Below are 23,468 nucleotides of genomic sequence, written 5' to 3' on the forward strand. Positions count from 1 at the left end.
ATCAGAGCTGACACATGAAAAATGGTGAAATTACTGAAGGTAGTCCAGCCTGAATAAGGACTACCTTATTAGTTCAGGTACTTGCATCGCCCTGATTTTCATATTAATCATGTGTCCATCTTTCTTTGAAATAGGGCCATCATGCTTCATGTCAGAATTTAGCATGTAAGTAAAATTCATAGTGCTTCAAATCTCACTTGAAAATATTTGTATGAAGAGAACAGTGACTAATTTTATTGTTTCTAACAAAAATGTGATTTATTTTAGTCTTTTTGTACTACATATACAATATGAACAGTTGACAAATAATTTCATTTTTAAAACAGAATTAGAAGTAGTTTTATAAACCCTCAAAAAACATCCCCAAAAGATAACAATATGGAGCTTTTCCTATTTAACAGAGCTGCTACATACTGTAATATAGCTATGTTATATATTTCTCATCAATTTTTACAGTTTCCACTGATTAAATATATATTGACTCATAAAGTATTACCATTACATCAATTGTCAGCAGATGCAAGAGTATGTCATTTAAATATTAACTATCATATAAAAATGGCAGCTTGATTGTTTGGAAGCAGTAATCTGGTGCTGGTTATTGCCATGTTTCCCTAATGCATTGGGTGGCAGTCAAAAAATGCATTGCCTTTCTGATATACCTGTACTACAAAACCAGAAACAAATAAGTTTTTTATGTATCTCCCCTTTCTCTCAGGCTTAATTTTTATTTATTTCTGAACTGCAGATATCTTTGATCTGAATTGCAAAAATGCATTAGTGAAATATAAACAAAGATATGCTCACTGGAGTCAGAAATTATATGCATCATCTCTAAATCAATGCGAAAAATATACAAAGAACCAGTAACAGATATATTACTCTGTGCTTGAAATATTTTTATGACAGTTCCCATATAATATGGGTGCAATATATCATCCATTGGGATGTTTACCTAAATTCTTAGTAAGATTGTACTTATTTATATAAAGTACTTTCTATTCTCAGTACTTCAAGATTTGTCTTTTCCAGAGATGGTAAGAAGCTACACATTACCACTAAAACAAAATAAATTCTTGATTCTACGCTAACTGTATGATCAGGTTACACAGACACTTCACAGACCATTAAAACCTTCCAGTAATTGATAGGTAATCACTCATTTGCTGGCTGCAGCAATGTACACGAGAGAAAAACCATTCTTTTTTTCTAATTTAACATGTAGAACTTGCTGCTATTGCTACACTTAATGTTCACAGTGCCATATCATTTTTAATGCAAACACTCATTTTCTACTTCCTTCTTACATTTTCTATTAAAATGCAACACAAAACAGCATATATTTCATTCTATCCCTTTGAGGATTGCATGAGCAGTTCCAGGGAGTATCAGCTATTGTACTGTTACTATTACAGTAGATAAATATTTTAGAGTTTAAAAAACAGGTATTTCATCAATTTCTTTTTTTCTAGGAAAACTCCTTGCCACTTGTTCAAACTTTTTACCTCTTCTTTAATGTAGTGCTAAGATAGCAGTTTCTAATACAAATAACACCTTGTATAACAAGGCAAATTCATATTTTAATTAATAAACAGCATCAATAAATTTGTAAAGACTTTAATGGCATCCGTACAGAACTTTTCATGTACTGAAAAATTTATTCTGCTTAAGTGCTTTATCTTAAGCAGTTTTCATTAGCCATCCTCTAATCCATATGAACAGAAATAAATGGAGTCAGGAAAATTATCTGTTTTAAGCCTTCCTATTACTAAGAAATAGTAATAACTTAGATGGGTTTTGTTATTAAAGGCAAGGAATCAAAATGATACAACTCCATTTAATCAATTTGAGAATTTTTAGCAAGTTTATGCAATAAAGACCTGCAGTTTGTTGGAAATTTTCAGCAAAATACAAATTCAGGGTATCCTACACATTTGCCTTGAAGTTAAAAGACTAATTACATGAACTGATTTATTAATAAATGTGGCTTTTTGTCTAATTATTTTAAGTACTAACAGACTGGGGAACCATTTAAAATGTCTAATGTGCCTTGAAACCATTTTTTTAGGTTAATTACATTTCTCACTAAAGTCACTGTAGATATGCCCCTCAGGTTTTACACTGGAAGATTAAAGAAAAAAGAAAGATGATTACCTCATTGGCCAGGTCCAGTAATACTGGGGCAGCTGCATTTTTCATCACCCCATTCAGATACCTAGACAAGACAAAGTCAGGTAATTTTGCAGTGGCAAGAAAAGGCCACTTTATACATGTCAGCATCCCTTGTGAATCTTTTTCATTTGGGGGACAATACCCCATTACAGATAATGCCAAAAATTAGTGCTTTAACTGGCATTACAGATAATCTTTTAAGAAGTATTTTAAGCAATCACTAACTCTCCAGGGTTGTCTCCTATTCTATTCATCTGCAAAATATATCCATCTCAATGAAGACACAGGTAAAAAACTGAATATATCAAGAAATTTAAAAAATTGTGACAATAAATACACAAATAAATTATATATGTACTACTTAAAGATGCATCACAGACAAATAAACTTCTATTATTCACAGTAAAGATTTTTGGTTCCATATGACCTTCAACTATGAAGGTGCAGTGTATATCTAACCCAATTCACTAGTACATACAAAAACATAAGCTCTCAAATTTATTCCAGATTTCATCAACTGGGCAGTAATTTAAGTACTAAAGGCTTACTTCAGTGAAATAAGTCTAACAATTTATATTCTACAAAGAAAACAAGAAATATTTAGGATTCAATGAAGGTTGATAGAAAGTCATTATCCTATCAGTGGCAAAGGCCTAATGTTTCTAGTTGAGGGTATTACAGAATGATGTTTCTGACCATCAATTCACACAATGTTGCTCTCCTCACTTCTGTTACTTTCACTGCTTGATATTTACATTTCAATAAAACTTGAAACCTGTGTTCCGAAGCTGATGGGAAGGAGCTATGATATTGGAAGCCACTTTGTGCTTTGCAGCCATGTGGAAAAGAACAATAGTTACCAACATTTGAACTTGCTCGCTTATCCTATCTGTATTCACATAGCACATCATTACTGACATCATTAGAAGGCCACAGCCTTTCCAGCTCTATCATTATCTATCCATCAGAAGACACTCTTCTGCTCATTAGTTACAGACATTAAAATTCTTTATCATTTTACCTTTCTGTAGAATGGGTGGTACACCTTTATAAAACCCCTTCACATGAGATTTGATAGAGGGCTTTTTGCTTGCAAGTTATTCTGAAGCTTAACAAATTAAGGAAATTTAAAAAGCTTTCTGGTGTAAATGATTTCAGTTCCATATTAAAAAACCCCACAAAACATGTTTAAACATTGTAAATTTATAACAGAAGAAAATGGAATATCATACACAAAACACACAACCAGGAAAATGTACTTGAGATTAAAGTTCTCAAACATGCATCTAGATGATCGAACAGCCCCAGTGAGAATGAAGTAAATTTCTGTCATATATTTCCAATGCTTCTGGCAACTCCATTATAGACTAACAGGTCTCACATGCTGACGGCAATACAGTTCTGAAAACCTGCTGATCCTTCTTGTACTTTGTGCTTGCCTAAGTTTCACACTAGTAAGTCTCAGCCAAGTAGAAGAAACTATTCTATTCAACTATTTTACTTGCTCCTAACAGGGACCACGGAAAATCTCTACCTTCAAAACCTGGTAGCTTCTGACCTAAGAAAGCAATGACAGCACAATTATCTGCTTGTATGTCAGCAGAAATACTAAGGAGCATAGCACCCAGTCTGGGGTTTACAGCAGTAAAGTGGATGCTACAGAAGAGCAGAGGAGAAGACTTGTTTGTCATATTTACACCTGAAGTATTTCAAAGTGGCTTCTATCTCAAGTTGTCTGCTTCTGTAGATTCCTAAACATACTACACAGTAAATCTATTAAAACAGGACTGAAATGAGTTTTTTAGCTATTGACCAGAACATCTCTGATTTTAAAACATGTGCATTTTACTCAGCCATGTTAATACACTTGCAAAATGACATACTCAGAAACAGCATAAAGAATGATTTTCTCTACCACTACCACACAACTTCATACATAATGCATTAGTTATGTACTGCTATCATACTTCAGACTACAGAAGAAGACAGAAGACCAAATCCTCCTACCTGATGTGAGACAAACTTAATCATACCTACAACCCTACTGACACCAATACAACTGCTGCTTTGCATAAAGCAAAATCTTGTCCCGTGTTTCAGGCTGAAGTTTCAGGCTGGAACTAGTGATTTACACATAGTCTAAGGAAAGGGTTACTTATGCAGCAGTTACAACTACCACAGGCCACTTCACTGAAACTTCTAGTGAAAAATAATTAAAAGTAGTACTGTATATGCATGTTATTAGCACAACAAAATTTTAAGTCAATATTCTTCCTAAACAACAATCAACCCTAGGAAAAGTGCAATGTGATCCAGTACAAATTTTACAAAACAATACAACTACTAAAAAACCAAAATCAAACACCCAAACTAGTACACTTCACACTAGATATTCTCAACCAGTGTATAATATAATCAGGCTGTGGTTAAGTTTTAAATACATGACTCTGGCAGTAGCACATTTAATTGTTTACAAATGAAGGCTCTTTGTTTATTTTCTTGATTCATACAGATTAGTATTAAGCATGAATATCATACATCACAAGTAGGAATTCACTTGCCATGCATGCTCTTCAGATATGTCACTCTACAAAGTAATATTTTAATTGCGTATCTTTACCTGTTATCACTATGCCCCAATTATGTCACTGGAATATTTTTAGTAAAGCCTATGGAACTATCAGAAAAACTACAAGGTGTAGCAAGCACAGTTTATTAGCTTAAGATGCAAACAATTGTAAAATGACATAAAGGTTTTCATCCTCCCTTAAAAACTATTTCTGACACTTCTGTTGATAAAACAGGAGTGATCTAAAAATTAGTGCTTTAACTGGCAATACATGAATATGTAACTTTTTGTAATGTAACACAAATGTTTTAAACAAGCAACTGTAGCAGAACAAGCTCTCTTGCTGTAAGGAAGTCATCAAAATCAGTCTTGACACAGAAATCCTAAAAAATTACAAACTATAGGCAATACATAATAAATGCCATTATATACATTGGAAAAAATATTTATCCTAACTTAGAGCCAGGGAAGCAAACTCTTTCTTAATCAGAATGACCAAATCCTGAACAATTTCTGTATTTCCAGTGAAAAACATTTTTAGGTGAACCATTCTATATTCCCAAATTCTTCATTTATTGTTATATAAAATTAGCTTAATAAACTAATTTACTCACAACTGCTGTAAAAATCAGTATCTATGATGAGCCTTAACTTGGGTGGGGAGGTCATACCTTTGGTAGTAAGCTTCGATAGCTTCAGCAGTGTGATGCTTGGCATGTGTTCTTTTGATTTGTTTCTGGAAAAATGAAAAAACGACTTTTACAAAGGTGTCATAGATCAAAACACAGGAATCGTGACTACACAAACACGCGATCCTTGGCTACACTTTGATAGATGTGAACCATGCTTTTAGATTCCATACAGAAATGACATTCAATCTACCTATTGAATTGAACGTCTTCAGAGTGTACTGCAATGTACCATATGTAAAAGCCAGTAAGGTCACAATAATTGAATCTAAATAAGTTTACCGAAGGCTGCTGAGGGCAAAGAAAAACTTGTTCTCTCTTTCAACCTTTGTATTAATTTTCCCTCAATTCAATTCCATCTAAGTCTGGTGCACTCTGGTTTTACAATTCAATTGGCATTTTTAACCAGGAAGAACATTGCTTAAAAACAACTTATTTGAAAAACTACAAAAAGTAATTCCACAGAGACTTGCCACTTGACTGACACCTGTCATCTCATGATAAATGACTCCATTTTCTGCCTCTCTTGCCTTCTGCCACTCCGGCAATGGTCATTTATCATCATCTCTGTCAGCAATGGAAAGCAGCACTGACAGTGCAAGTCAGCAAACATTTAGCACATGGAACCACGCAACACAGGGAAATTATTATTGTCAGAATAATAATGGTTTAGCATAATTTATTACAGGTCCACCAAATAAGCAAAGGCTAGATGTTATTAGACAGATGGATGGGTAGGCTTGGCAGCCATCCACTGAGACTCAGGCGGTGCTTGATGTGGAAAAAGGAACATCCTCCAAACCAATCAGAAAGCTGGCAGTTCAATTACAAAGAAATAAAGGGACATTCATCATTCAATTAGGCACCTGTCAACCCTCACAAAGGAGAAAACTTCTAACCTGGTACTCCTGGGAGAAGATGCTCAGCAGAGTGGACTGCGATTGACTGGAACAAATAAAAGAAGGACAAAGTTAATTACTGGAGTGCACTGCAAAGAAACAAAAGAGAAGGGAGCTTCAAAGGTAGGCCTGCTGCCCTGTAATCTAACAGAACATGAAAACAAGTGTGGAAAAGTTGTTCCAGATGAACACCTCAGACAAAGGCTTCCTGCTGCTAGGTCAAGGAGAGAGTGTATGAGGGAGGGGAGGAAAATATAGCAAGAGTTTCAAATCAAACTAGCATATTGTTTGGGTGATTCAACTTCAGAACCCAAAAGTCCTACCAGGAGAAAGTAGTGGACCTAAAAGGTGACAGGGAAAAAATGGAAATTAAAGCAAAATTTCCATTAAAAATTGATGGAGTTAAATTCCATCAGCAGTTGGGAACACGCCGCTTGTTCACTGGCAACATATTGAAATTCATTTTGTTAGCAGCAAGGGAACTTCTTCAGTAGCTGTCTCATATTCAGGTTAAAAACTTCCCCCTCTGTCAGAAGTAGCATATGGGACCAGTAGAACATTCCCACTGAAACTGATGTGCTTTGAAAATGGAAACTTTCACAGCAGGAAGCCAAGATTCCCCGGAGTCGGTCATTTCCAAAAGCTGCCATAAGCTTCATTCATCTAAGGCTCCACTCAATGTCGAACACCTGGCAATGAAGCAACCTGGAAAGCATTCTTCCCAAGTGGGAATTTTTCTCTCTGAATTGTTAACATTTAGAAAAGAGACAAGATTTTTTTTCCTCTGAAAGGCAATCAATACCACATCGCTACTGTTTTCAATTGTCCTCTGTGGGTATATCTACCTCATCACATCCTGAATACTACTAATTACTCCTGATATATTTTTCTACTACATGCAACTTGAACAAATTATAGTCTCAATAAATCGAGTTTTATGGTACAGCAAAGCATTATGAATAATTAACATTTTTTCCTTCCATGAACGTACCTACTATGGCACAGCATAGGTAGTTCAGAGATTTCACAATGTCTAAAGTCTCACTCTTCTGTCAGATTTCTTGTATGTGAATTTAACACCTGTATCATATCATAATTACATTAAAAGCACATATTCTCTCCATACATAAATGATCCTTCTCCTTCCAACTGTCACACTTCAGAAACACTACTTTAAAATAAGGAAGTCCTACTTTCACTTTCAAAAGGGAACACTGAAGCACAAACAACTAGATGGTTGGAGCAGAGTTAAACAGACAGTATGTATATGCAGCATGGTATAAAGTTACCTCTAAACCAAGCAGCTGAAGAATCAGGAACAAAGTGACTAGACTAATGCAGTGCTGTATAAAGAACTTACAAGTATGTCTTATCCATAGCTGAGCTTCCAGGCTTTTTGCCTCTGTATTTTGGACTTGTCAGCCCGGCACAACATCTGTGTGACAGCAGTAAGCTGAGCCTTGATCTTTGGTATTTTACACATTGGACTGTTCACCCTGAGTACTGAGACCGAATGTTAAAACAGTAGAAAAGTGACAGCAACAGAAACTGACTAATATATAGATTTATTAAATTAATGGATTACAGAAAAAAACCAGTCCAATACATTAAAGAATTTAATTTTTATAAAGTTTCTATTCACATAAAGTAAACAGTATTTAAATAATAAATATTTATTTAAATACACGTTACACAGAGGCCAGGAGTTGCAAACCACAAAGCCTCTCCAAAAGGTGCATAATCCAACTATGACAATCTGCAACCTGCACATGTAATCACTAAAAGTTGAACAAAGGAAATGAAGGTTATATACTTACACAGGCTATACAGATACAGAAAGCTAAGATATTTCAAGATGTTAAAAAAAAAAACCAAACAAACCTGCAGGCTATAAATAAGTTCAATACATATGGCCCCCTAATGGCTCACCACATAACTATTATTACCTTGTAGATTTACATGGCCATAATGGTAGAACTGAATTTAGAGATAGATGTGGGAAAAATCCCAGAACAGATCAGGACAGCATTTGACTAGATCTCTGGTTTGAGTTATCCTCCAATGACATAGCAATTTTTGTGGTTTTAGTCTACTCCTTGCATGTTAACCGTATTTATACTACCATTATCCTATTATACACTGACAATGACAGATAAAAAAAACCTAAGACCATTATTCCTCCTGCCTTTACACTCCACCTTTAATGGCAGACTTGGAAATGCTGGGTTAATGACCTTGATGACCTTCAAGGTCTTCTCAAAATTAAATGTTTCTCTTATTCTTGTCCATTTTATTTGTCTCTTTGGTGTCCTTGGATTGTGACCTACTTCCATTTAGTTCAATACTCCTCTCCTACGGAACAGTCTTTCCAACTGTTCAGATAATTTAGGACATAGCACAAATACTGAAAAAAAAAAATCATTCAAATAACAGTGCAAACTGGATATCTACTGGATTGCCGTACAGCAACTTTATCACTGGGGCAAAGAGAATTATATCAATAACACCATTCAAATAATTACAAGCCTTACTACTCAATGATCTTTCCTCTTCTCCAGAAGAAGTGGATTTATATCTTCACATGGCTGCTTCCATGTTTTTTTCGGTTAACATCATTCCTGTCTTAAACACTAAAACCACTCATCTGCCACTCAGTGTTTCCTTGCTACAATTTCATTGAGACAACTTCCTGGCAAAATGAAGTAGCTCCTCAAAACACAGATGGAGCATCTATTGCAAGATCCTATTGAGTGAAAACTGAAACATCACGGTTTCAGAAAACACTGAAAAAGACACTACTATGTACTTGGACAGGGAAGAGAAGTCATGAACATGAATTTGAATAGCAAAACAGCACAATCACAACTGCTGATATGACAGCAGGAATAGTACCATAGAAGTTATCATTACTTCTAGAGGAGCAGCTAAATTCCCAGGACTCCATCCACATTCTGATACTTCTATATAAGATTTCAAAGCAACAAATGAGCAGACAAATGCATTTATTGCTGAGCTATGCAGGAAAAGAAACATAACACTCAAAGTGGCTTTTTATTCAAAATAACATTTGAGTACCGTGCTATTGCCTTTCATGGAATAAACTATATAGTAAGCCTCATGGCTTACTTGAAGATAGGTTTGTGACAAGCAGACCCTTTTGTTGAGAAACAACTGTAGAGCCAAGGTACATAATTGCTGATTTTCTGAAACAAACAAACAAAAACCCAGAAGTCATAATTCTGAGTACTACCTCATTTAAACACTTAATAATCTAACCTGTTATCCCTCTCATAGAACTAAGTATATTGCCCAGGGAAATAAGCAAATTTTTCTCTTGAGTTCTGTAGTGACAACTTTCATGGAAACATTTTCTTCTGCGATTCCAGACAGTAATGAATCTAACTCCCAGAGCTCTGTTCAATGCATCCAGCCTCGCTCTTTAGACATCCTCTTTTACTTGCATACTGGCATCCACGACACCAATTTACCTTTTGCTACTCCATGCTGATGCCAGTGGCATACTTCCACCTGAATGCTTGATGCATTTCATGCTCTTGTCAATATGTAAGTGGATTTGAGCAGAAAACTGAAATCTAAATTTAGCTAAAAATGCCTATTTTTAAAAAATAAAATTACTTTTATTTTATAAAATGAAGTGTAAATTCTAGGTTACAAGTGATATAAAGATATAAAATTTTGCTTGCCATTAAAATAACAGTATTACAGTTATTAAAGTTATTTCTAATACACAAATCCAACATTTAGAATGGGATGCCCAAGACAGTCCAGAAAAAGGGATAACAGAAATGATCTCTAAGAACTCAGATATCAGTCAAGCTAGAAAGAAAACTGCAAGTTTGGTGCTGGGAAAATAATATGCCTTTTGGTCAATTACTACATAAGAATGAAATTCAGACCATTCTCTTCTAATGAATCTCAGAATTTGAAGACAAGGAATGCTATAATCCCTGGAGAGTGTTTCAGAAACGTTCTGGCTTGCAATGAGTACTCATATATAAAGTAGTAACAGATAAGTTACTAGTTCATATAAGCAGTTTACTGCTTTGTATCTAGAGTAGATACAAAACTTTGGCTAAGAAACAGCTAGTAATGATGAAAGCAATTTAATGGTATCAGATCATCACCTCAACAAAACAGAATTGCAGATGCAATCAAGATTTGGAGTGCTGTCCAGCTTAATATTTGCTACTTCAGCCTCAGAAGGAGAAAACCCAAGCACAGCAAATGTTATACAAATATTGTATTATCAGCCCTTGCAAATCATGAATTCTTTGCAGTTAAGATGCAACTTACAGCTTTTACTATATTTTCTGAGATTACTGAAAACATGGAGTTGTAGGTGCAAACCAAGATTCCACTTGTTTCATGTTTCATATTTTACAATGAATTTCCTCTCCCTCACTTTTAACTCCACAGTTGTTGCCTAAAGTAGAAAAAGTAAAAATCAGGTTTAGATTTAATGTATTTTATGACAGAACAAAGGAAGAGCATCTAAAGAGATTTCACACACGTGAAGACAAGAAGAGGGAAAGCATAGTTCGTAAGACAAATATGTTATATATAACAGAATAGCTTCATTGTTTCCTTTTCATAAAATTGAATATTCCACTTTATTAGAACAATAAATATATTGGTTAAATAACCGAGGGGAGGGGCAGGAGCTGTGTTTGCAACATTCAGAAGCTGGTATATGAGAAATCCCAAAGCTGCAGTGTCAAACCTTCTCTCTGAAGAACATACAGTGCCACTTAGCTATAGCAGGAATTCAATAAGGGGAAAAAATTTTCTTCCACAGTCTCTAGTGAGTATGCAGTCCTACTCATATCTTTTGTTATATGAAAGTTCTAAAGTTCTAAAGTAGATAGCCAGGGTCTCTCATTTTTTTTAACTGGAAAAGAACTTCCCCTTTCCATGTATAGTAAGTCTAAAAATACTTTTACTGGTACAATATTGAGCATTAAAATAAACTAACAGGGCTAGAACTGTGTGGTGCTGCCATGCCAGTTTTAAAATCTAAGTGAGGAAAGAGATATAAATCAAAAAAATTTACAAGGCTAGTGGTGAAAGGGGAATTCTCCTCACATCTATCCTGAAGTTTCAGAGCATGTGTCTAAAACATATTTTTCCTGTTATATTATTAAAGACATGAAAGAAATCCAAGCAGCCAAATCCTCATCTTCCATACTGCAAATTATTTGGAACAGGGACTCCTAAAGGAAGCCATGTTTATGTTGCTTATCACATGCTAACCAGTCCACCCTATTTTGTAAAAACTCTGTCAGTAATGGATTTCAAATAGATCTAGCAGCATTGTTTCAAATGCATACCATGCACAGAGGCACACAGCCTCAGTGGCTTCCCAGAACTGCAGGACATGGGCAGCAAGCACCACAGCTACCCCTGTAAATGACCCAGTGCCAGTCTGATGGTCAACTTCCCACCTGAGGGCAGGCGACAACTTGTGGATTCTCACAATTTCTTCCACATGTCAGGATTGTCCAGACAACAAAAAGGCTTCTTAGCAGTCTGAATGATTCCACAAGACAATCCAGGAAGGCTCAGGAATACCAAAGGCCTACCCAGAGCTTGTTAGGCTTATATGCCTGAAGAGCATGGAACAAAGGAGGCACCTTGACCTCTGCAATAGCTACAGCTTTAATGTTTCTTTACTGTAGCCTCAAGTACAACATTTTTTCTTATAGTTTAGTATGACTGTGGTCATTTCTCTGAATGAAAATTCTCAAAAAGCAGAGTACTGTCTCTGTACACGTGTACTTTTATCATTCACAAATCTATCAATGATTTTTCAGAAGTCAGTGAATTACCAATTTAAGTTAAATCAATATACTTGTCTACATACATGTGTGTGTCTATATACTTTTAAATCAATAAGTTAGTTTGAATTAGGGTTACTGAGTAACATAGAAGTATCTAAGTCTTCAGTTGCAAAATGCTAACTTCCATAAAGTGGCCATCTTCTAATTTTCCAGCTTTCCAGCTACACCAGTTCAAGTCTGGAATACAAAACCAGTTTTATTATTTCTGCATAAGAAGCTTTCCATACAATGAAGCATTAATGGTAGCTACTCCTTTGGAAACTATCAAGTGAATACACTTCTACAGAGGAAATACTCCCATTACCATTATTATGATTATGATTATTATTATTTTGTTGTTGTTGTTGTTACTGTTGTTATTGTTACACTATGTGTGAGTAGATATACATACATATACGACAAGAAGAGTGTGATGATGTGCTCATTTCAGACTTAATACCATACATTTAAAATCCAGATGAAATTCAAGCTCATCATGAGAACAATAACATTAACCAATTTTAAAATTCTCTGATATCCAGTTCAGTAAGCTGTACAACAGCTCAACTCAAAAGACCTAAATAGATCCCTAAAAACTGCCTTTGCCTCAAAGTCAATTTCATACCTTTGGCAGGATCAAAAATAAAATACGAAGTAAAGATTTTGAGGAGAAAGATGTGCTGCATTACAGGCTTCACTATTCAATGATAATAAAAAGATTAAATTCAGGCATGTGCATACAACTTTGCTGCCTACGGCCACAGTTATGAGTATAACTGTATGACAAAGCCCAGCCTAGGCTACTTGAGAAGAGTCATCACTTCTATGACCTTGACACTGGTTGGTCCCACAACTTCTATACAATTTAGTGATGTGTGAGAACAGATGATGGTGCAATACATAGAAATGGCAGCATTTAAAATTCATAGTAGCGTAAGGCCATTACTTTTCCCACTGGGCCACTTGAACTTTAATAATGTCTGACCTAGTTGGCCAATAAGTTCTAGCAGCAGACAGAGGAAAATTGTCAGTATTAGATACTGTTTGATTTTTCATTTAGGAAGACTTAGAAGTTTCTTTAAGAACAGAGCACCAATTCTTCCTGTAGACAACTAATTTTTTGGTGTCTCTTGTAACAACCAATATATTTTAAAACAACTGCAGACTATGAACAATCTGTATCAGATGTGAAAAAAATAAATTGCAGAGGTAAGTACAAATAACCAATACAGGCAATGATCCCAAAATAATGCTAGCTCTTTGCAGAGATAAATTACATCTTCTTCCACCCACATCTAAAAATCTGATTTCCAATAGCAAAAATGTAAGCATAACTAAAAATACTCCATATTCGAATTATTGCAAAGTATTATCATCAATCTCCCAACCTGAAAAGAGACGAACAAAAATGCTGGTTTTCCATTACATATATATGTTTGAGAAAAACAGCATTATGCTTTAACAGTAGATAAATAAATAACATGTTAAAAAACCCAGCAATCACAGCAATGGAAGAGTAGCAGGTGCATACAAAAAGAAACTACTTTTTCAGCTTTATAATCTTGGTAAGCAAGTAGTGAAAATGGACAGTAATTTGCCTAAGATACTGTTCTGATATAATTTCTTTCCGGAATGAAACAATGTTTGTTGTGTGAATGTTTGGAACCTATTCCAATGCCAAACCCACAGAGAGACCTCTATAAAAAAATATTATTTCACTAATGTCTCTTCCATTAAAATATAAAACTATTTTGTAAGGTCACATTTTCAAACTGAAAAATACTTTCAGATGTAATACAGAACAATACATATCCACAATAGGGCTTAAGAAAAACATTGTCAGTGCTAAAATGTGAAATTAAAACTCCTAAATATTCCGACATCAGGCTTCATTGACTATTGAAAGTCCTCACCTTACAGACAGCAGAACCCATCTTTAAGCATCTAATCAGGGAATCCACTGACATAAGCAACTGATAGGAGACAAACAGGGTTTGTCTCCACATACACCTTGATAATCTCAGAACGTGTCCACCACATCTCCGTTTCTTGGCATTCTCAATAATTCTGCTTTTAATTCTACCATTAAATTTTTTGAGAATATTAAAAAAAAAGTTCCCCAATGCTTGAGACTCGCAAAAGTAGATGATTTGCTATGTTGTTCATTTCAACTACTTAGTTAAAGCTTAGCAAGTTACTTAGCAAGAAGAAAAGTTTCTGCATCTCCAGGAAAGAAAGCAGAGGCATACAGCAGCATACCAGAGACTGAGGAAAAAGGAAAAACATCTGTGAACATTTGCACTCAAGTGTACATCATCCACACTTTACTTCAATTTACTTCAGTTAAGACTGTACCAGAAACATGTTTGCAAGTCTGCCATCTTTATCTTAGTAGCACAATCTAAATATTGAACCATTAGATAAAAATACACTAAAGTAGTTCCTTATCTGATGTTGGTCATGCAAAGAAGGATGTTCCTAGGGTGCAAGAGCAAAGGACTCCAACAAGCAGTTAAGGTGAAGAAGATACAGTTTAAACCAGGGGTTTATCCTTCTCCTTTCTTATCTGCCCTACTGATAGAGCCAAGGTCCACACATTGAAAATATACTCAGTAAACTATTACCGGAAAGTAATTTTAAAAATATTTATTTCATGTTCATTCCTTCATTTTGTTTGGATTAGCCTATTGAGCTACTTCGTCTTATGCCCAGGAAAAGAAATAGATCAGTTAAGATAAGTTTTTCAGACTTCAATCCCAAATTTATTTACTGTGGACAAAGGGGAAAATAATTCTACTTTATAGCCTTTTTTTTCCAGCAAAACTATATTGTCCTGTATAAGTTAGGTGTTTAAGTTTAGAAAACTATTTTTATGAATGAATGGTAATTCCGAGCTAATTAGCTTGTTCATTTTGTATTAAAACATTAGCCTGCATGTAAAAAGCATAGTTCAGCACTAAATAAATCCCTAAATACCCGTAAACAATTTGGTCCTAAAAATATATAATCAGATTTAGAAAACTATAAACTACATTTAAAATTTACTATTTAGAAGCAATTAATTACAAAGACAGCCAGGTGGCTTTCATTACATAAATTACTGTTAATGACACTTGCCTCATGCTGCTACTGTATTTAGCATTTGCATGCATCACATGTCAAGCACACACACTGTTGCACAGGTTTCTCCAGGGTAAAAAGTGAACATCTTAAGTCAAAAAAGCTTCCAGTTATCCAATCAAAACTGTTAATTCCTTAAACAAGTTAGGATCTTATTGATGCTTCCCATTCAGGATATAATCTAAAATATATTCAGGATAAAATTTCAAGAAGCAAACACAGATGATATAGAAGTGAGAGTTTTTAGTAAATTCCCATTTTGGTTATGATACAGACTCAAGGCAAGAGATTAATCCATTTATAGCTAGTTTCCTTGAGATTTTAGAGCCCTAGACAGTGTTTATAATTTAAAAAAATTACAACTTTTAAGTTATTTGTAATTATTGAGCAAAAATAAAAAGAAAAACAAAGATAATAATTCTTGTCTTTCCCTGAACAAGTTGGGGGAGGGGCCACTTGAATCTGCTTACTAAAGAGTCCTCTTTGAAAGTTTCCTCCCAAATTTGCCCTAAACCAGAACATTTACCTACCCAACAGTGCAGTATTTTGTCTTGCATATCTAAGTTGTTGTATCATGCATGCTGATATTTACAAAGGCTACTTTCAGCCCCAGAGATATAGCATATTATGCCATAGAGGGAATAACGTCATTTAATGCCACTAATTACTTCCCCTTGGAAAGACTGCAGAAATGCTCAAGAAGGAAATCCAGCTATCTCTTTCTACTAATGTTCTTCCAGCATTCTCTTTTTAAAAAAGCTGTCTACCTGAAACTGGAAGGCAATACGAAGGGAACATCACAAGAGCTGATCACATTATATTAGTGCATCCTAAAACTTCTCTACTCTTTCCACTCCTATCAACAGGTTCTTCCTTTTCCTTTCCCTTCCTCCCCTCTCTAGAGGAGTTTTCTGGTGTTCCTTATATTGCCCTGAAAATATATACAATGACTATAAGCTTTGTTTCTCACAGTGCCAATGCTGGCTTTCCAGAACTCTTAGTCCATGGAACAGAATTTAATGGAACACTAATGGAATGGTCATATCTGATAACAACAGTCAATAAGATTGACCACACAGAACCACCTTCACTAAGAACCAAAATTTCACTGGCTTTGGTAGAATAAGCCTAGCAGCTTTGATAAATAAATGTGGAAGCCAAGGAAGAACAAACATTAGCTCTCTGTTAAAATAAGTTGAAGATTACCTCAGCATGCATTAAGTAATATGGCATGACTCACTGACACTTCTTATATTTTTGTGACTTATCAAAAACATAATAAAAATATACATTACTGTCTTTATATTAAGTCCATAAGTACCACAGATAAAAAAAAGGTCAATGAGAAGAGTGTTAAATAAACTTCACTGGAATTCATAGAAATTTGACCGATAATATCCTTCAGACAGCTTTCAAAAATGCCTCACACAAAACATCCAACTCTATCCTCTCACATTTTGAAGTTTTAATATTTTACAGTAAAGCAGTAAAGGCCACAGAGCCTTCTTCTCTTTCAGATAAATCTTAATCTTGTTCTTCACATTTAAATATCAGGTCTTTATATGTTACCTAATTTCAAAGAGTGGCAACCTAACAGAATTAGGACTTCAGAAAATAGTGAAAACTGAGAAAGAGAACAAAATATTCTCAACTGGAATGTTTATAGGTCTGCACGTTAGTGAGTAACTAACAACTTATACATATACATTATGCATGATATATTTTATAAGAGGGCTCATATTCTTATAAAAGAGACCTCTACTTTTAACTAAAGGGTATCAGTAAGAGGATGTTGAGATCAACTTTCTGGTTTTCAGAAACCAAAATATTTAGAGTGAAGAAGGGAGCTAAGCCATAAATCAGTACTTTGTTTTCAAGCTTATCTTTCTAAGAACAAGTAAAAGATCCCTCTATCAACTTTTATTTAGAAGCAATTTCTCCCTCATCATGACAGTAATATTTTACAGCCAAAAGCAGAAAAAATTGCACAAATGTAATTTATCACAGCATATATGCAAATATTTTTGTCTCTCTGTACCCCCTAAGTATTTTGTTAATGCAACTCTTTCCACTAAACCAACTGCAAAGAAACATTTAACCTAAAGTTATGGCAGTTCATATGTAATCTGTTACCTGGATTAACCAAAAAAAAAAAAGGCAGAAGGCCTCTCTATCCACCTAATCACCATATCAATGACACATGCCACAACAGAGAAGCACTAGTTTATTTGATTGATCATGGTAGATAAACTCCAAATAACAGCGAAATTAACAAATGCTTGACATTTGCTCAACATCCATTATTCTGACACTGCTTTCAGGATTTCAAAGCCTGGGAGTATGCTTAATCAACATTCATATTCCCTAGTGAGCTACAGGCACCATATTGCGCCCCGCCTTAGTACTGATGAAAACTGCATATTGGCCATTTCCAAAATGTTCTGGGACTCCACGCAGGGCCCCTTCTCTCCCTTGTTCCTGTTCTGCAGTTTTCTTTTAAACACTTCCAAGACAAAAGCATCTGCCAGTTTTTCTCTCTAGGGATGTATGCAAAATGAACTTAACAGTTTTAAGGCAAGAGAAACCCTCACATCTAAATTCATTCATAGGACAGAAAAGGGCCTAAGAGGCCTCTCTAGGGACAAAACCCTGCTGAAATTTTCCCCGACAACACTGGGAGCTTTATAAAATCTAAGTCCAGACAATTTCCAATTCAAATGCCCAGCATAGCATGACCTTTGTCAGATCTATGAGCCCTAGATGCACCCACTATTTTTTTATTCTAACCAGCACAGACATTAGACAGGGCACTACTGCTAAGCAGGAGGTTGACTATTTGCATGCTCTTCTATTGTGAAAATGTAACAGTGACAGCACTGTGTCGAATTCTTTTCCCCCTAGAACTTTAACTCCATAGGAGAGGCATAGCTGACAGATGACTCTCCCAACATCTGTGTTATGTACACTGCACAGCTGAGGAACCTTGGATCACTGTCACGGCTTCTCAGAGATGACCTACACCTTTCTTATATCTACACATGATAAAAAAAGTAAAATAAAAATTTAAAAATGCCTTTTCTTAAATGAAAAGTAAATATGGCAAGAAAGATTAACATAATTTAGTCATTAAGCTGTTCACATAGCAGCTCACCATATGTTGTATAAATGTCCTATACAAAATAATTTATCAGCCTTGACACGTCGCACATCATATTGTGTTATTTAATATGCTTACTAAAATTTCATGAATCAAGCACCACTTCTGAACGCATACAGAAAGCCCTAGAAAATATTTCTTCATCTTCCATGATTTATTTTGATTGCCTTTTACAGCTACATGATAAAGTAGAACTTGCAAAATTATGAGGTTAGGGTTTACACAGCTATTGCTTCGTATACTATAATATAACAATTGGCTTCATGTCTATATAACATTTTACTTGCATTTAATATTCAGAGGCCCATTAAATTAAGCACACTGCTTTCCACTGCATATTTTAATAATTTCAACCAGTTATTTCAGTAAACATCCTGATCCACTAATGCAAAGTTCCACTGAGAGATATTCTTGAATAAGAAACTAAAGAGCTTAAAATTACAAAACAAACTAACACAAACAAGTAATATGTGATACATGCTGACCTCCCTAAATCTGTCTACAGAAAAATATATTCACTTCTACACAGTAGCTGAAACATTTGAATATTATCTTTAACTTACTGATTTAAAATGTTAGAATGACAGGCATCTAGTGCAGATAAATGGACAAAATTCTCTACCCAGAAACCTTGAAACCACGAAAAATAACAATGTGTAAGAATGATCGTCTGTCACTGTCGAGGTCTGTGTCTAAATAGCAAATTAAAACAAAAAGTGTAAGCAGGAAGCTTGTGAATCATAGTTGTTGGGCAACCAATGGAATTTGTTTGGAAAAAAATGCTCAGCACTTAGATGACATATCAAGCAGACAGATATGGCTAGGAAAATATTTAGACTGAAACTATACATTTATTCCATAAAGGACCATTTTCCTTTCTTTCTCAGACCACTGATGTCAAAGGAACACAATACAAATGAGATAAAAAATGTAGCCCAACTTACTCTTTTTGGTCAACAATTATATTCTCCCGTTCCTAATAAAAGGATGACATATTTCCTAATAAAGGAAAACATATTCCTCTGTTAGATCACTCATTGCAATAAGCTCATTGAACTCCATTTGGATTGGAACTTGCTTGGCTTACTGGAGTACCTGCCAACTGGTCAAAGCAGATCTTCATTTTTAAGCTCTGTAAGAACCAGAGATCTAGCTTTCAAGTTTTTTTTCTCTTTTTGTATTTTGTGTACCCTAAGAAAATACACTTGTCTAGGAGGACATATTGCTCAGCTGTATTGAAAACTGAAGGAGAGCTGCATTTACACATTGCATTTTATATTAATGCTGTAAATGGCTAATGTTCAACAGCCATTTCATATATAGAAACATACACTCACTCTCTGCCTACTGTACTCTCCACAAGTTGTAGTCTCCAAATGAGCATCTGTATTCCACAGAAGAGATGTAATAAAGGACTGGATGGTACAACAGAAGACTGATAAGAAGTTCTGTTATCTCCCAGCCAACCACAAATAGAAACAGAGAAATGTGACGTCTTTATTGCTGTTGGTGTCTTCAATTAACAACAGGGAACTCCAAAAGACCCTTTATAGTAATTCAGTCACAGGAGTATTACCTCCATCCTGGTCACAGCTTCTATGTTGCCTTTGAAACTGTTTCAGACAGGCTACATTGCATAAAAGAATACTTTTGCTATCACAGGTGTCTTGTTCAAAGGAATATTTGACAACATTTTGCTTTCTGTGAAAGAAGAACGTGTGCTATCTTAGAACATTTTTATTTTGTGTTGAAGTTTGTGGAAATATATGGGAAACTAGACCATCAACTGCTTCCAAGACTTTGAAGGCATAAATACAGACATGCAAATAGAGAACAATCACCCAAACAATAAAGTCCTCTTCAGCACTACATCCTGATCTGAAGCCTTTTTCTACATTTGGATAGACAGCAACACTTAGCATTCTATTCAGATGAAAAGGATAAAGCAAGTTCAACAATTCTCTAATACAAAGCAATGAGACTGTCACTACCAATCAGGCTACTGGATGTCCTGGCGTGTGCAATGGAAGGGATAGTATCTTCTATTCAAATCACTATCATTACTCAAAATGTTATGGACACAAGAATTTTAAAAAAAGATTGTACTCAAATAAAACATAAGACATGTAAAAAAATTGCTTTAGTTGCTTACAAACAAAAGTTTTTATCCTAAGTTGTTCACAAATCATAATGTTTTTCCCATGACAGGCACAGGTTCCTGTTTGGCAAATTTAAGTCTTTTGACAAGAAATTAATTTATTTTGAATTCTTCATTTGAAGTCCATGGACAACAAGGACTTAATGAGATACAAGCTGAAAACTAGTAACAAAGCATGCCTATGGGTGTTTGACATCTACTTGTATGGTACCAACTAGCCAAGCAAAAACATGAACAAGGCTTTCAACCATCACCTGATCAGAGGAATGCAGGGTATTATCTTTCCATTCCTCTATCAATGCTGCTGGTTTTTCTTGGTAACAATACTATATCAGGCTTGGCTTAGAAGACAATTTTATTAGGATCAGTTTCGGTATTGCATTTTCTTACAGAAATTAATCCTCAGCAATATCTCACTCAGTTGAGAGTGTAATTCAAGCTTATGAAACTTTCACACTGAAAATAGAGGTGTTACTTTCACCAGGAACTTAAAAGAATGAACAATTAAAAAATTACTCTCGTAGAAGCATATATGCTGCTTTTAAAGTGATGTGATAAGCCATAAGGGGCATTTGTCAGCACCAAAATGGTTGTAGTCATTAATTTAAGTAATAAATCATAGGTCCTGCTAACAATGACAGCAAACAGACGCTAACAAGAAAATGTATTATTTAATATGTTGTGTGTTATAAAAATGTAAGCATTTAGGACACTTCTTAAATTTTTATAATAATATGCATTTAATACATTACTGTTTTGACACATACAAGAATCAAATTTATAGGTCTCATTCAGGACTTGTTTTCTCTTCTGTGAACACAGAATGGATTCCTGAGAGAGAAAAAGCTCAAGAAGTCAATGTTTCAAATAGATGTTTGCAACAAAAATCAAGTTGTTTGTCTTGCTGTCTTGAAGTAACTACCATAAGCATTGAATCTCATCACAAAATGAGAATCAACTTATTTGCTTTTATGTAAACAGAAGTTTTCCCTGCAAGTTGGAAGGAAAATGAAATAACTGTGAAGATTTTCTACATGTATGGACAGCAAAAGATCTTATAATTTGCCATGAAGTTAAAATATAATTCCGTACAATCCTTACACACAGAATGCCAATATTGAATAACTCTCAGTGAGTCTGCCAAGTTATAAAAACAGCAGTTTTATTTCCTATTGTATCTTATTGTTTGTTTCTTATATCAGTTTATATAATACCATGTAATGCTACAATTATTTTCACCAAAAGCATTGCTTGCAAAAATGCCAAAACCAAAACAAAATCTATGCTAGCAATCAAAAACTTTATCTATTCCACTTCCTCCATTCACAGCCACCCTTCTCTCTGGACCCTGAAAGCCAGACAGAATGATGATTCTGTCTGATTCTGGTACTGACACACGAGAGCCTAAGAAATGCAATTTTGCCTTTTGGCAAGCTCTGCCACACTAAATAGAACCACTGTGCAAACACCTTTTCCCAGCCCTGTATCTCTGCTGCTGCACAGCCTGCTGCATAAGGTCCCTCTGCGGGAGGGTCAATTGTTTCTAAGATCATCACTGCTTTTTCCAAACATTTTTGTTTTGACTTAAGGAAACTATTTGGATAATAAACCCCTGTTTCATTCTGATTTTCAATGAACTCCTCTTGTTATTAGCATAGTTCCTTTCTTGGAAGTGCTTTGCTCAATGCTTTAAAACACTTGAGAAAGCAGTGATCAGAGTATGGAAACTAAATTTTCTTCATTAAATCTACTGAAGCAGATATTAAAAATGCATTTAATATACCAGGGATGGCTGGTGGGCATCACTGACTGTGACAGGCCAGTTACTGATGAGCTGCTGTCAGACGGCCTTCTCAGCAGGGATCTGTGTCTAAGGCTGCTGAAGGACAGCAATATCTTCCCTTGTGTGTAAGCTCTATTCATCTCTCAAGTATTTACTAAATCACAGACCTCTGCACACAAACCCAGTGTTTCAGCGCATGCTAACAAATGATGGATGGCCTAGTCAATTCGTTATGTCCTGAAAGCGTGATTTCCTGCCATTCCAATCATCAAACCTCTAGAGCCTTCAGAGCTGATCAGTCCTGGAGAATATATTTTGCAGGCTCTATTAAAGGAGTAGAGGTTCTTTCCATTAGTCTCAAACTTTTTTTTCCCTGGCTGATTTAAAGAGAACTCTCTCCTTCCAACAGCACCACTGCTACCACTCTTCAACGTGTTAAGTATTCAGCATATGTACCTGTGGTACATCAGTGAAATAGCACTCCTAGAACATGAGCCAGTTAAAAAGATGAATTTTGTTTGTGACTGCTATAAATGCGACAATATTTTATTTAAATTCATCTATATGTCTTTATTATGTAACCTAGACAATCCCCAAACCATTTTGTAACTTAGCTTTTCTGATCAAATACCTTTTACAGCAAAGGAGTGCTCAAAAGGACCTGTTTTCTTTGTATTTGCCTAGTGAAACATATCAGAACTCTCTTAATTACATTCCTCTTAAAAGCATAAGACTTAGGAATAAACTTACGATGTTTAAAAGACAGGCGAGCTGTCAAAGAAACAGACCTTCTACATTTCACCCTTTTCACAGCAAGGCGGTATTGTGAACAGTCCTTCTTTTACGTGCTACAGGGTAAATTTTATTTACCTATTCAGTGATCTATAGCAGCAGAATATACATACCTCATGCCTGAAACACTGAGCTTCAAATGAAATAGTCTACGGCTGCTAAGGAGTTAGCTGTCTACAGTACCACAAGTTTTTAAATGTGGTGTAACAGATATGAGTTTAGGTAAACAAGCATTTGGTTACTCTGAAGTGCAAAGACCTTGGATTTCTTTGCTTGCTAGGTGTGATCCAGA

General features: G+C 35.2%; 1 protein-coding gene across 1 annotated transcript in view; it reads right to left on the reverse strand.

Annotated features, from left to right (window-relative positions):
• Nucleotides 1–23,468, reverse strand: part of CDIN1 (CDAN1 interacting nuclease 1) — a 124,212-nt gene that overhangs the window by 91,231 nt on the left and 9,513 nt on the right. The window contains exons 2-4 of the mRNA XM_058806820.1: nt 6,330–6,375; nt 5,413–5,477; nt 2,155–2,215 (exon numbers count right to left, since the gene is read on the reverse strand). Of these exons, the coding sequence (XP_058662803.1) occupies nt 2,155–2,215; nt 5,413–5,477; nt 6,330–6,375 (172 nt within the window). The remainder of the gene's footprint in view (nt 1–2,154; nt 2,216–5,412; nt 5,478–6,329; nt 6,376–23,468) is intronic.

This window comes from Ammospiza caudacuta, chromosome 6, assembly GCF_027887145.1.
Source record: "Ammospiza caudacuta isolate bAmmCau1 chromosome 6, bAmmCau1.pri, whole genome shotgun sequence".
Taxonomy (NCBI): Eukaryota; Metazoa; Chordata; class Aves; order Passeriformes; family Passerellidae; genus Ammospiza; species Ammospiza caudacuta.